The sequence below is a fragment of the Arvicola amphibius genome, chromosome 12 (assembly GCF_903992535.2).
Source record: "Arvicola amphibius chromosome 12, mArvAmp1.2, whole genome shotgun sequence".
Taxonomy (NCBI): domain Eukaryota; kingdom Metazoa; phylum Chordata; class Mammalia; order Rodentia; family Cricetidae; genus Arvicola; species Arvicola amphibius.
In genome coordinates, this window is record NC_052058.2 from 46676744 (window position 1) to 46690496 (window position 13753).

Consider the following 13753-nt stretch of genomic DNA (forward strand, 5'->3'; position numbering starts at 1 on the left):
TCTTTTAGTAGGTCCCCGCCGGGGACATGCTGCGTTACTGGATATTACTGCTCTCAGTATTATGAGAGCTGCGGCAGCGTCAACAACCTCCTTAGTACAACAGGTACATACATAGTGCTGATGTTAATCATATAAGATGTCTTTGACCTTGGTTCTGAAGGAACAGACAGAAACCTTGAAGATAGGGCTAGCGCTCTGGAGGAAGCAGTCTGATTCATAGGGAATCAAACTTGAAAACCCAAGGGCAGACGTCCCACCTCTGACCGTTCACATTTTACATAGGTTTGTGCCGTTCCTCTCCCCGTAACTCCTCAGAGGTTCTGTGGCCTCAAGTCCAGACTCAACTTAGGGTCTTGTGGAATCATCCTGATTTCCTTATGGATTTACAGACCTTACATAATCAAATTGCTGCAATTAAGTTATGCTAAATTACAATCTCTCTCAGCTTCTGAGGCGATGGAAAGATTTATAAATTCCTTAAATTCCTTTGTGACCGGAAAAGCCTTTCCGTCATTTATTAGCAAATTGGGCATTATGCTAACCATTGTGCGCATCCTCATCCTTCTGGCCATCCTCTGGCCGCCGACAAGCCCCAGTAGATATCTTCAACATGATGTCTAAATTAAAAAACCAGAAAGGGGGAGGTGGTGCGGACCTCATGGAGGTCACTGCTGCCTGACAAAGTTCCAGCATTGTGGTTCCCCATTCCCCAGCACCCTCTTCCATTCGTTTTTATTAATTCTCATGCGGAAGTTCCCGAATGCCTTTTCCTCGGGGAGATTTTGTATGGGATTTAAAGGATGACAATGTGTAAAAAGGTGGTCCTCCTTAATCACCACTATGGAAAGCATGCTGGCTGCACACAGGAATCCCACCGGGCCCTGCTGATTACACGCAGAACAGGAAAGTCAGAGATTACTAACCAGACACAGCTGACCCCAAGGAAGAACTGCCTACAATCCTGTTCCCCAGTCTGAGGCCATTAAGGGCCAGTATTCAGCTACTAGATACAGAGAAATCACAATGGCATGGTTTAATAGGGAAGAGCAAGACATCAGGGCCTTCCCTTTTGAAAGCGTATGAGTGGAATAGGCCCATGTAGTAAGACTAAGACACAAAGGGATGCAATTAAGGAACAAGTCGGTGCTCATGCTGCCTTGAGCCCCTGGAGGAGTAAAACTTGTTCTTAAATTGTAGTGGCATGTCTGGTCCCCACAGAAGTCCTTTTCCCAAGGTCAGGCATCTGGGAAAGAGCCTCCATTTTCTCAGGGGCTTGAGGGAAGTTTCTGCTTCCCATTCTCCTTATCTCTGACAGGAGGAACGTGTGGTTCTTACGTTTATGTAAGAGAGCTCCTGGTGGAGCGACCGGTTTGAGAACAACAGGCATTTAGGTACTTGCTGAACCTAATGCTATGTCTCAGGAAAGATGCTGTAATGAAGTTAGTGTCCACTTTCTGTCCCTGAATTCTTGAGCCCACTTTCAACCTTGCCTGTGGCTAAACTATTGAGTAAAAAAGGTAGAGCCTTTCTTTTCAATAAATGCTGCTGGCAGCTGTCCGAATTCATCCTCAGATCTTGCCTGCCTCCTCCACCCCCTGCTGACTCGACACATCTTCTCTGGGACCTCAGCGAGATGTGAATCCTAAAACAGACTCTGAACGGAATGCAGGATACAGAGAAGTGGAAGGTTTGGTAAGAAGTAGGTGCGAGGCTTTCCTATGGGAATTCCCACTTCTCATGAAAGGTGCTGGGCAGTCTGAGGACCCGTGCTGCTTCGCCAGGGCCAGCTATTTGACAGAAAGAAGCAAGACTTTTTCAATACACGGGGCTTAGAAAGGAGTTCTCTAATATAGCTGTTGTTCATTGATTGACTAGATAAGAGACAGTCTATTTTAACAACTCTATTGTTAAACAACAGCATGGTGCATACGGGTAACATTAGAGTATATTTGATCATTATTCTAGCGTGACACTGTCAGTTTAAATGACTTTTTGGTTAGTCTGGAGTGTTGTGTACATGCTTGCATGAGAGAGAGGGAGGTCGGGGGAGAGAGAGTAATGCTGGTGTCCTTAGTATGTGGGATTTTAAGGGTATGGACCAAGGGTGTTACAAAAGTCATTATTATTTTAACAGCAGGTATGTTAAAGTACTGCTTGCATAGCAAGCTGAATGAAGGTAACATTTCTGTCTTGGGGGACAGCTGAGAGTATTCATGTGGATATGCAAAAAGTCGGACACATCAGTGAGCACTAAATGGTAAATCAGTTTCACTCCCGTTCTACAGTTGTCCATGCGTTATGTCCAGCTGAGTGTCACCGTCGAGTGTGTGAAGACGTGCTCTTGAGAAATGACATCAGTGTAGGCTCCCAACTGATGCAATTGAAAACTGATTTACCTGGAGCCCTTTTCTCTCTGCCTCCCTCTCTTCTCCCCTCTTGGTTTTCCATCGCAAATTCTTTTTTCTTTTAACTTTAATATAGAGCCTTAGGTGGTTTTCCAAGGAAGATATGAAACATAAATAAATAATGTATAATAGTTGCTTAATCAAAATGAATTAGGCAACTACTAGTGAAATTTATACACATGGCATTTATATCATGTGTACAGTAATTAGGATATTTTCCATTAAAAGAGAGATCTTGGTTTAATTCTACCATTGTAAGTATATGCCAATATACGAATCAAAAAATTATGAAATGATATCTTCTGATATGAAGGAATGGCCCTGTTCAGGGACATGATTTTATCTGTTTGATTGTCTTCATTATTTCCTATTTACTTGCTACTACTTGGTTTTTTAAAAAGTTCCACATTAAAATTAAGAGTATGGAGCATCGCTCTGGGAGGATGCAAGGAACACTGGCTTTCTGTCACCGTCAGCATGGAGGTACCCCAAATCCACATTGGTCAACACATTTAGGAACACATGAGTCTTCGAAAGGAGAGAATTTGATTCAAGCTCTGATGTGGGAGTCCCCTCTATGCGCTGTGATTACCATTAATGAATAAAGAAACTGCTTTGGACCTATATCAAGGCAGAACTTAGATAGACAGGGAAAAGCTAGGCTGAATGCTGGGAGGGAGAAGGCAGAGTCAGAGGGATGCCATGGTTCTGCCGCTAGAGATAGACATGCTGAAACTTTGTTGGTAGGCCATGACCTCATGGTGATACACACAGTAATAATGGAGATGCATTAAATTAAGATGTAAGAATTAGCCAATAAGAAGCTACAGCTAATGGGTCAAGCAATGACTTGATTAATACAGTTTGTGTGATTATTTCAGGTCTAAGCTAGCCGGGCAGCTGGGACCAAATAAGTGACCTCTACCCAACAAAACTCAGATGCGAAGACATCAGAAAGAGGGCATGCAACTGTACGTGGGAAAGAATTGAGAGGTAAAATGTGGGCATCTATAAAGGTGATGATTGATTTCCCTGCAGTAAAGCTGGAAAAGCAGAAGTAGAAATGGCAGACAAAACATAGTTATACTTAGTAAAGGATGGCTAAAAACTGGGCTATTACCGCATCTTCCCCCCACCATAGAAGAAGTGATCACCCCAAGTAAGGTGGCCCTTAATGAGCACTGCCCACAGATTGGGCAGCATGCTATGGGTTTTCCCCATGGATTGCCTTCTCTCAGCAGTTTCAAGTCTGCTGCATAACTATCTGCAGTTTAAAGATGGTGGCGTGGAGGTTTGAGCAGGCTTGTGTTCATATACCACCTCTAGACTGCCCAATAGAGCCAGGACTCCTTCGAGAAGACCACTCCAGCACTGTGCCTTTAGCTCTTTGGAGTAGTGACTGCATTGGGAGAGTTTGGCTTGAGTTCTACCATTAATATGGTTAAACCCAGAAACATTTTCTAGAATCCTTAAGAGCATCTTCCTGCCTCTGAAATGTCTAAATACCTTCCTTTATTTTAGGGCTACTGTGAAGTCACAAATGGCAAAAAAAAAAAAAAAAAAACCTTTTTTTCTTTTTTCTTTTAACCACTGTAGAAAATCTGTTGTTTCTTGACTGTTTTTCTTGCAGAGATCACACATGGTGGTGAGTATATGTTTCCTTCTTCAGAGCTTGCACCGGCCCAGCAGTGTGAATTCTGTGAGCCATGTATTGACTGCACAGTTCCTAAAGCCTATAGCCTACAATTAATGAGACTGGGGTGGACACCTGACCCTGGAAAAGCCAGTGGGATGCTCTTGAGTAAACATTCAGGCATTTGTAACTGGATCTGAGTGGGGTAAATTCAGTCTAAGTGCCCCCCCCCTTTAAAAAAATATTTATCCATTCTCATTCTCTCTCTCTCTCTCTCTCTCTCTCTCTCTCTCTCTGTGTGTGTGTGTGTGTGTGTGTGTGTGTCTGTGTCTGTGTGCATGCACACATACACCATGGTACGCATGTGGAAGTCAGGACAATTTTGTGGAGTCTGTTCTCTCTTCTTCTTCTGAGTTTTGGGAAAGGGTCACCGAGCTCAGGCAGTGAGCACCTGTGACCCACTGAGCTATCTCACTGGCCAAAGCTGCTTCTCTGAAAAGAAACACACAATGAGAAACTGAAGGTACCGACCTCCTCCCATATACACAAGAAAACAATTAAAACTCTATTTGGAGAAGGAGGCTCTCAAGACAGGCAGTGCCTTTAACAGATGCACACACAAGCGTAAAAGGTGGAGAATTTGAAAGGCCAGGTCTCTTGACCTGAGCTTCCAGCTCTGGATTCTACTCTAGGGAACGCTTCCAGTTTTTCTAATTATTTTTGGGTTTTGCTTGAGATAGCTCAATGTGACTTGAAGGCGAGCATACTTTTAATTCAAAAACCTGTGTTGACTGATTAATATCTTTCCCTTGTGACAGTAATACATAATTCCCTTTTCCTTGCAGTGTGATGCTTTAGTTCAATCACTTGAGGTCCGTCCTGGGACTTTTCCCACTGGAGGAGAAAAGTGGGAGGTTAGGTAAGAGCCACACCACTAGGCAACTCAGAGAGACAATAGTTTAGTTATCTGATGTTGGGAGTTGAGGAGCGGCTCTAGAATCTTCCGTTCCCATCTCTTCAGATCTTAGCGGGTTCATGGTATCTCTTCAGAAACTATCCTTTTCATGGTGACATTGGAGCCAGTTTCTATTTACAGTGCAGATATCTGAATGAGTACAGACACTAGTCCCAGAAAAGGGTCTAAAGAACACGGTAAGCTTTTCTGGAGTTGGTCTGAATGAGCTCTTAGAACTGTCAGGGGCTTGGCTGGCAAGGACACAGGGACAACCCAGCAGGCCATTCCTTCCACACGTTCACATTGCTGTGAGAGTTAGGGGAACTTGTACTCTTCATCTCTAAGTCCTACCTCCTACTCTAAATTTCATTAGAACATGAGGCATGATGAGGCCATGTGGGGTGTCATAACTAACAGGGACATGGATTATCAAGGTAGCAGTTGGCAAACAGCATTTACTTGATTGGTTAAACATGTCAAGCAATTTTTTTTCTTAGATTTTGAGAGATCAGAGCCACAATTATGTCTTCAGTTCTGTCTATAAAGCAGCTACAGAAATCACTATAGATGTGAATACACACTCACAAGTTGTCACTCCCAAGTGTGGACAGCAAGATGTAAGAATGTTTGCAAGATCCCGGGCATAGTTAATTTTCCTTGGTGACTGCTGCACCAAGGAAAGATTTAAGGAAAATCAGAAGGTATAGAGCACCCCTTCCTCTCTTTGTGGCCCTCTTCCCTGACTGAATTTCAGGAAGCTGCAGGGATACAGGTTAACTTTGGAGCCTCAGTTCTTCACGTTTGCCGGCGAGTGTTCCTTTAGTGAACATGGCAGAGGCTCCCACACGGCGGCAATTCTTCCCTTTGCTGACATTCTAGCTTGTCTTTATCTTATGCAGCTTCCTTCTGTGGAGCAGCACAATTGCTTCCACATATAAATTAGGAATGCAATTTAGCCTCTCTCCAACTGTTAGTATTCGTCCTTTTCTGTAAGGTCCGTACTCTAGATGAGACAATATTTGATTTTGTTCAGCTAATTTAGTGCATCTTTTCTAGGGCTACTGAGCAGCCAAACTGGAGGAGGGAGAAGAGACACAATTATTCTAAGTACTTTTTTAAGCCCCGCATTTCCTCTTGTTCCCTACTAAGTCTGCATATTTTTCTCCAACCGGTTTGCTATGTTCCATGTGTGACTTTAATAAAATGTTTTCCTTCCAGGAAACATCTGAGTTAACAAATATTCTTTTTTTAACTTCTGGCAGGCTTCAGCCTTAACATTTAGGTTTCATATCAGCTCTGGCTTAGAATTTTCACTTGACTGTAAGCTAAGCCACAGCTGCTAATAACTGCTGGGATTTTATTAAAAACTGTAATCAGCAGCATGACAGCATGTGGCTTTTGACGATGAAGATCGAGAAGGCTCAAATATCGTCTTCCCTGTCGGTGAGATTTTCCTCTTTTGATTGGCCTGGTTTTGGAGGCAGAAAGGTCCAGAGTGGCTTTGGGGGTGTTTTTCTTCATCACTGACCGTCAGGGAAAGACTTGGGAAAGCAAGCTTAGTGAGGAAGTACTTACCACAGATGTGTTTAAGCTGGACATGACAGGGCTGTGGACAGCCATGCATTTGTTGTAGGGCTGCTTGCAAGCGGACATCAGTAACAAGACTTCATTTGGGTCGGTCGCCACTTTGACGTCAGACAGTCCTTTCGCCCAAGCAGATGAGCCGACCAACCACAAGAACGAAAAGACCACAGTGACAATGAAATCCTTCACAGAGAAAAGACAGGAAAAAACAAACAAACAACAGCTGTGAGTTCCAGAAACAAACCTATTAATTTATGCAAGTACTGTTTTTTTTTTTTTGAAAATTCTAAGATTCCATAGCCTTAGGACCTAGAGATACTCCAAAATAAATAAATAGATAAATAAATAAATAAAGTTTCTTGATACTATATATATACTTATGTGACATAAATGATTATATTGTTATTTAGTTTTGTTTTTTGAAATATGGTCTCTCTTTGTAGTCCACATTATCCTGGAACCCCCTTCTGTGGAGTAGGCTAGCCTGGAACTCACAGAGATCTTCCAACCTTTGTGTCCCCAGTGCTGGGATTAAAAGCATGCACCATGACACGCAACTATATTGTTATTTACTGAAAGCCTGTTTTACTTTCATTCTCAGCAATGAGCTCAAGAACTGTGGAATCCTTACCTTATTGTTCTGCTGTGGTACTAGTTTGTTTGTGATCTAACAAATAAAGTTCACCTGAGGTTCAGAGCGCAGAGCTAGCCACGAGTTAGCCATAGAGACCAGGAAATAGCGGCACACACCTTTAACCCCAGTACTTGGGAGACAGAGGCAGATGGATCTCTGTGAGTTCATGACCACCCTGGCCTATGATTGATCCAGTATCAAAGAGAAACAGCTAGGTGGTGGTGGCTCACACCTTTAGTCCTAGTATTTGGGAGTCAAAAGTCACAGGTCTTTAATCCCAACACTAGGGAGATAGAAACAGGAAGGGGTATGGCTGGGCGGAGAGAGGAATATAAGGCAGGAGGAGATAGGAGCTCCAGGCATTCTGTCTGAGGCCTTGTAGAGACAGAATACCCCATTCCATCAGAATTTCACAGGGGTAAGAACTAGTGGGTGCCTACTCTGATTCTCTCTGATCTCTCAGATTTCACTCCCTCATCTCTGACTCTGGATTTTTATTATTAAGACCAATTAGAAATTGTGCTACATTCCCCCAAAGCATCCCATTTGCATTTGGTAAAATAAGTCAGAGATGGTTGAAGCATGTCTGAGTCTCTACATGTAATGGTAGGCATTCTACATGTAATAATAGGCAGTCTACATGTAATGATAGGCATTCTACATGTAATGGTAGGCATTCTACATGTAATGGTAGGCATTCTACATGTAATGATGATAAGCATTCTACATGTAATGATGATAGGCATTCTACATGTAATGATAGGCATTCTACATGTACTGATGATAGGCATTCTACATGTACTGATGATAGGCATTCTACATGTAATGATGATAGGCATTCTACATGTACTGATGATAGGCATTCTACATGTTCTGATGATAGGCATTCTACATGTAATGATAGGCATTCTAACTACTGACCCCAAGTCCTTGCTGTGCTGTGATGGTTTTAAACACTTAGAGACCAAAGACTCCTGGATGCCAATATTTATCAGCTCATTTATTTGTTAATTTAACAGACACAGGTACTGAACTGTTAGTCAGAACAGTACTAGCTGTTGTATTTTCGCTTACTATGGGCTTATGTTTGTAATAATCATGTTATATTGTGTTTTTTTGGTTTTGTTTTGAGACAGGGTCTCTCTTTGTAGTCCTGGCTGTCCCGGAACTCCCTTTGTAGACCAGTTTGGCCTCAAACTCACAGAGATCTACCTGCCTATGCCTCAAAGAGTGCTGGGATTAAAGACATGCACCACCATGCCCTGGCTATATTGTATTTTTATACTCATTTTAAAGGCAACAAAACTGAGGTCCAAGGCAACTGAAGTATAACACATAAAAATAGCAGAACGAGGTCTATCTAACCATGAAAACTACCTGCTCTGTCTGCAGGGAGCAGAAGCTCTTTCACCATTACCAAGCACAAGTCTAGGACATGAGAATGTTGTTATTTAGGAGAAAGGTCTCCACAGCCAACGAGATGGCTTAGTGGGAGAAGAAACTTACTACCAAGCTTGATGAGGTGAGTGATGCCCGGACCTACACAGTGGAAGAAAAGAACTGACTCCTGCATGTTAGCCTCTGAGCTTCATGGGTTTGCTGTGCTATGTGTGTATGTAAACCAGGCGTGCACACACACAAATAAGTAAGTGTAATTTCAAAAATTAAAAAAAAGAAAATAGAGGAATGTCTCTGAGCTTCTAATAGGGTATTTCTTCCATCCTTTTTGGCAGGGTGTGGGGGCAGGTGGGATTGCTAACCCTAGACTGTTTTGACCCAAGAGAGCAAATCTTAGACCTACTATACTGATGTGTTGTTATTTAAATACACCGTGTTTGTTTACCCAAAATAATAAGAGTCAACCTCGAAAGGAAACCAGCAAATGTGAAACACCCACAGGGAAAGCTGCTGTTTCTTTTCTCCCATGGGGCATGGTGTTAATATTCAGGCATCTGTACTGGCTTGACCTGGGGGTGTACATCCCAGCAGTAGTCACTAAGAGCACCTTAAGAGCACATTCACTAAGCTCCCTTTTAAAAGGGCCCTGCCCACTCCTGTATCTCTCTCTCTTTCTCCCTTCCTCCCCCTCTCCCTCCCTCCCTCCCCCCTTTTTTCAAATTGTACCACATGGTGTATTCTGCTTGCATTGTCCCGCACTCAGGCATACCTGCATGACTTTTCATTAAGACTCGTGACCTGTGTTGGGGAAGCCATGACACTCTAAGTGATGCTATTCCTAACAACTGTTTGTTAGGTGTGGCCTTCTAGAGAATGTCCTCAAAGTCTCACAGCTAAGATTGGCTAAATCTTCAGAGCAGATATTCTTTTGGATCCAGCGGTTGTTGTGAGTTATATAGCTCACTGGTTTCCATTACAATGTTAAGCTCAACAGTGTTTAGGGTCAAAATGTGATCCATTCACAGGGCCTCTGTGGCATGGGGTCCTCCCTATTCCTGTTTTCTACTCCCATACTTCTTCCTTATGTCCTTCTCATAACTAATCATTTTCACTTTGAGTTGTATGTACGCTTGTAAGCTTTCTGAAATATTTCTGGACAAATGCAGGCATTTAAAGTGCAAGCATACAGATATGCTCTCTACAGCTGTCTTAGCATTAATAATGCAGTTCACACCTAGCAGCTGGGTGTGATCTGAGTGTGTCAAATGTCAACTTTCTGTTCATGTCAAATCTGTCACCTTAGTCTGTTCTTCATTATTCTGGCAGTATGAATTGACACTTATGTATTTATAGATCAATAAATCTAAAAGAAGGGACACCAAGGTCAAGTAAAAGTGTTGGCAGGGTCGCAGGTCTTTTGGTAGGCTCTAGGGAGACTCCACCATCTTCTCCTTGTTCATCAAAGCTACCCGTTCCCGCTGCTCGTGGTCGTCTTTGTTCAAGCAGCAATGGCCAGTCTTCTTCCCAACATGGCATCTTCCTGACAGTGACTTCCCAGCCTTCCTTTTCCCTTTCGAGGCCTCATGGTTACATTTTCTGATCACTAGTTTAAAACTCTCTCAGAAATCTGAGTTCTATCTGCATTGTTAATCTCCTCTTGCCATGCCATATGATACAGCTACAAGTTCCAAGGATGAGGATGGGGGCATCTTTGCAGGGCCGTTATGCCACCTATGAAGTTGGAAGTGTTTTTAATCCAAAGATTAGTTGGGGGAGATTTGACATTTTAATGATGTTACATCTTCTAAGGAGTGAATACATAGTGTCTGATTTCATTCATGTATTCATATAGTACGGTTTGGGTAACATGCAAAAGTCTTGAGGAAACTCTTAGCAGAGACAAGAACATGCAGGGCTGTGCCCTTCACTGTTACGTATTCATTAGAGCCCATTGTTATCACATAGCTCCAAGTACAGGACAGTACTTTTCTTAATTTATACTCGTTACAATTAAAGACAGACTTGTTAAAAATGCCAGTAGGGTATAGGAACAGGATTCTGTCCATTTAGCGGAATAATAATAGCAGGTTTTCTCTTAGGGTCTATGATCTGTCTAGCCATGGGTTCTTGGCTCGATCGTGGTATAGATTTCATCTTGTGGATCAGGCTTTAAATCCAATCAGAACGTGTTTGGTCATTTGCATGATGTCCACGGTACTTGTGCACCAGTGGCCATGTCTTGCCAGGCTAGCCATTGCTGTAGTTCACAGGATTCCTTATTGGGTAAGGTTGTTAGTTACTTTTCTCCTGAAGTCCTGGGCATAGCATCCATGAAATCTCTTCAGTAGGGTAAAGTCTCTAGTCAGCACCCTTGGACTTCTTGTTCTATGACTCAAGTTTTATGAAATTCTCAAAGAATTAATAAACATGTCAGTATAGAATTCCATGAGGCCTTTCAATTGGATAATGGAGAAAATTATGCCAAACTAATATTTACTGAGCACTTACTATGCGCTGTGTTAGTCCAGATTCATTTGGATTAACTCAATCCTGATAAAAGCATTGTGAAACACATGCTAATCTTGTTCTCATTTTGTAATTGAGGAAACTGATGTGCCAGGATGTTAAATAAATTGCCTGAAGCCTGAATTAATTGATAGGGGATCCAGGATTCTAAGCCTGGCCATCTGTCTCCAGGGTCTGTGTGTTTGACTGCAATATGCTTCATCTAACTTCTACTTTAAGAAGAGCTTCCTACCTCAAACAAATGTATTAAAAAAAGGTTCTCAAGGGCCAGTGACTTGACTCAGTTAGGAAAGATACTTTCTATCAAGACTGATGACCCGAGTCTGATTGTCAGAACCCATGTGGTGGGAGGAGGGAAGAGAATTTGCTTTCATGGGTGCAATGCAGGGTGTGCGTGCACGTGCACGCGCATACACACACAAACTAACTAAATAAATAAATACATAGATGTAAAAAGGATATATTGAAACTTTTTTTCAAAAGATTTGAGATTCTGCTTAGTTTAAGTTAATGAAGCACTCTTCTGTAGAGGAATTAACTTCCTTACTGAACTCAGGGACTGTGTCGTTGGACTAAATACTGTGCTTTGGGGACCTGATCCAACATCTTATCTTTCTAGAAGTACAGTGTACAGGAGGTGCCTCATAATTTCTCTCCTGCATAAGTTAGAAGCTCAGCCTGGCCCTGGACAGATTTAGATTTGAATCCTTAATCTTATACTTTCATGTTCAGGGAAATTTGCTAGACTTTCTAAGGTCTCAGTTTACCCCTGTAGGTGGAAATACGAGCATCTTCTCATGGGACATTTGGAGGAGGAAATGAGCTCCTGTAAACAATATTTATCACTATGCAAAGGAAAAGGTGACTGGGGAGAGGATGGAAACCTTAGTATTCCCCAAGAAACAACAGAGAAAATAAGAAAACATGCAGCTATGAACAGAGATGTCACGGCTGTGCATGTACCTCGGGCGACAGACCTCTCAGCAAGTGGGACAGCAGAGATTCTGAACAAGGCACTATTGCAAAAATTCACCAGTCTTGGAAACCAGCTCTGTCTTATGGTGGGGAAAACCATGTTCCACCATTTAAGTGATGGCTGTACAACACTATTTATGAATGTGTATCTATTCCTAGCATGGTGGGTAGAGTAATTATTTTTAGCAGGAGTGCAATGCTGAGTGTACATTCTCAGCTCAAAACCTGCCAGTCATAGCCCCTCCCTGAGAACAAATCCCAAAGACCACACAGAGGGTTCTAAAGAACCCTGAGCTGGCTGCTCTTTGGCTGCAAAGTGCCTTCCTGGTCCTCCCACATCTCCACGCAATGCACAGGCTTCCTAGCTGTTACCCTAACCCACCCAGAACACATGCAACTCAGAGATTTCACCTGGGACAGACCCTGGCTTAGAACCGCGGGGCTTGCTTCCTTTTCACCCTTAACAACCTCAGCTGGAACTTCCGTGTTCTCAGGGGCCACACAGCTAAGCAATACGGAGAGGATTTCCCACACTGACTCCCTAGCCACCCTTTCCAGGTCTCATTTTCTCAGCTTCCTTTTTAAAGACCTGGTGAATATTTCTTTGTTTTAGCTGCTTACCCCAAACTAGAATCTGTGCATTTTGTGGGCAGCGTTTTTGCTTTGATGCACAAGGCATTGGTCAGCGATGATTCTCAAAAGAATGAATAGATGTAAGAGGAGATGTTTCTCATGTGCTGAAGCAGAAGCAGGAGGGTAGAAACCTGTGCGCATGGGCAGAAGGGCCTTTCTCCTCAGCAGCCCCTGCACAGAGTCCTTTATCCCCCCCCCACAGACTCATGGTTTATTTATCAACTTAACATATCCTGGCTGAGGGTGACCTCCCCTATACAGACCCCTTATGCCTATGCCTTGACTTTTATTTCTTAAGCACTTTTCAAAATTCAAAAAATACAGTCATTTGCCGCCACCACCCATTTTTCTACACAGGATTTCAATTCAAGGGCATGAGCTTTGCCTGCCTTGCTCCTTCTTGGTTCTTGGGCAGAAAAACATGGCTAAGATGTATTGAATGAGACAGTGCGTGAATGAGTGAATGGATGGATGGATGAATGAATAAATATATCGTATGGTCCCAATATTATACAATGTTATCTTTGTGGAAATGTTTCATGATCATTCAGCAAGTAATAATGTTCAGGAATAAATTATACTTGATTTTAAATGAAGAACATATTCTATTAGTGTAAAACATGGCATGAGATCAGGACACCAATGGTGGTGGTAGTGGCCTTGGCACACGTGCCCCTTCAGCAGTGGCAGGGATTCTCCTCAAATAAAATAACAAAGAGCTTTACAACGGAGAGGAACTGCACCAGAGAGCACCTACGCTGAACTGCAACTTCCTATGACTGGGAGTGACTGAAGACAGGGTGTCCATGCCAGATCAAGAACACATTAGCTTGAAAGTTTGTCTTTTTCTGGCTTTGGGCACAAACGATGTTGGAGGCTACCTTGCAGAGGAGACATAGGTCAAATATTTGTTACCATTTTCTTCTCATTCTCCTACTTCCCTGTGGTCAAACTCAGCCTGAAGCCAGGAGGTGGGAAGTCCTCAGAAATGATGGATTCAATTTTCCTCC

General features: G+C 42.7%; 1 protein-coding gene and 2 long non-coding RNA genes across 4 annotated transcripts in view; 2 read left to right on the forward strand and 1 right to left on the reverse strand.

Annotated features, from left to right (window-relative positions):
* LOC119827936 overlaps positions 1 to 4707 on the forward strand; it is a 31060-nt gene extending 26353 nt beyond the window's left edge. The window contains exon 3 of the long non-coding RNA XR_005287732.1: positions 3287 to 4707. This is a non-coding gene — a long non-coding RNA (uncharacterized LOC119827936). The remainder of the gene's footprint in view (positions 1 to 3286) is intronic.
* Positions 1 to 13753, reverse strand: part of Synpr (synaptoporin) — a 319444-nt gene that overhangs the window by 1353 nt on the left and 304338 nt on the right. The window contains exon 5 of the mRNA XM_038349891.1: positions 6569 to 6760. Within this exon, the coding sequence (XP_038205819.1) occupies positions 6569 to 6760 (192 nt within the window). The remainder of the gene's footprint in view (positions 1 to 6568; positions 6761 to 13753) is intronic.
* The window catches only part of LOC119827934, a 30343-nt gene continuing 21300 nt past the window's right edge, over positions 4711 to 13753 (forward strand). For both annotated transcript variants that reach the window (XR_005287730.1, XR_005287731.1), the window contains exons 1-3: positions 4711 to 6436; positions 6627 to 6802; positions 8604 to 8733. This is a non-coding gene — a long non-coding RNA (uncharacterized LOC119827934). The remainder of the gene's footprint in view (positions 6437 to 6626; positions 6803 to 8603; positions 8734 to 13753) is intronic.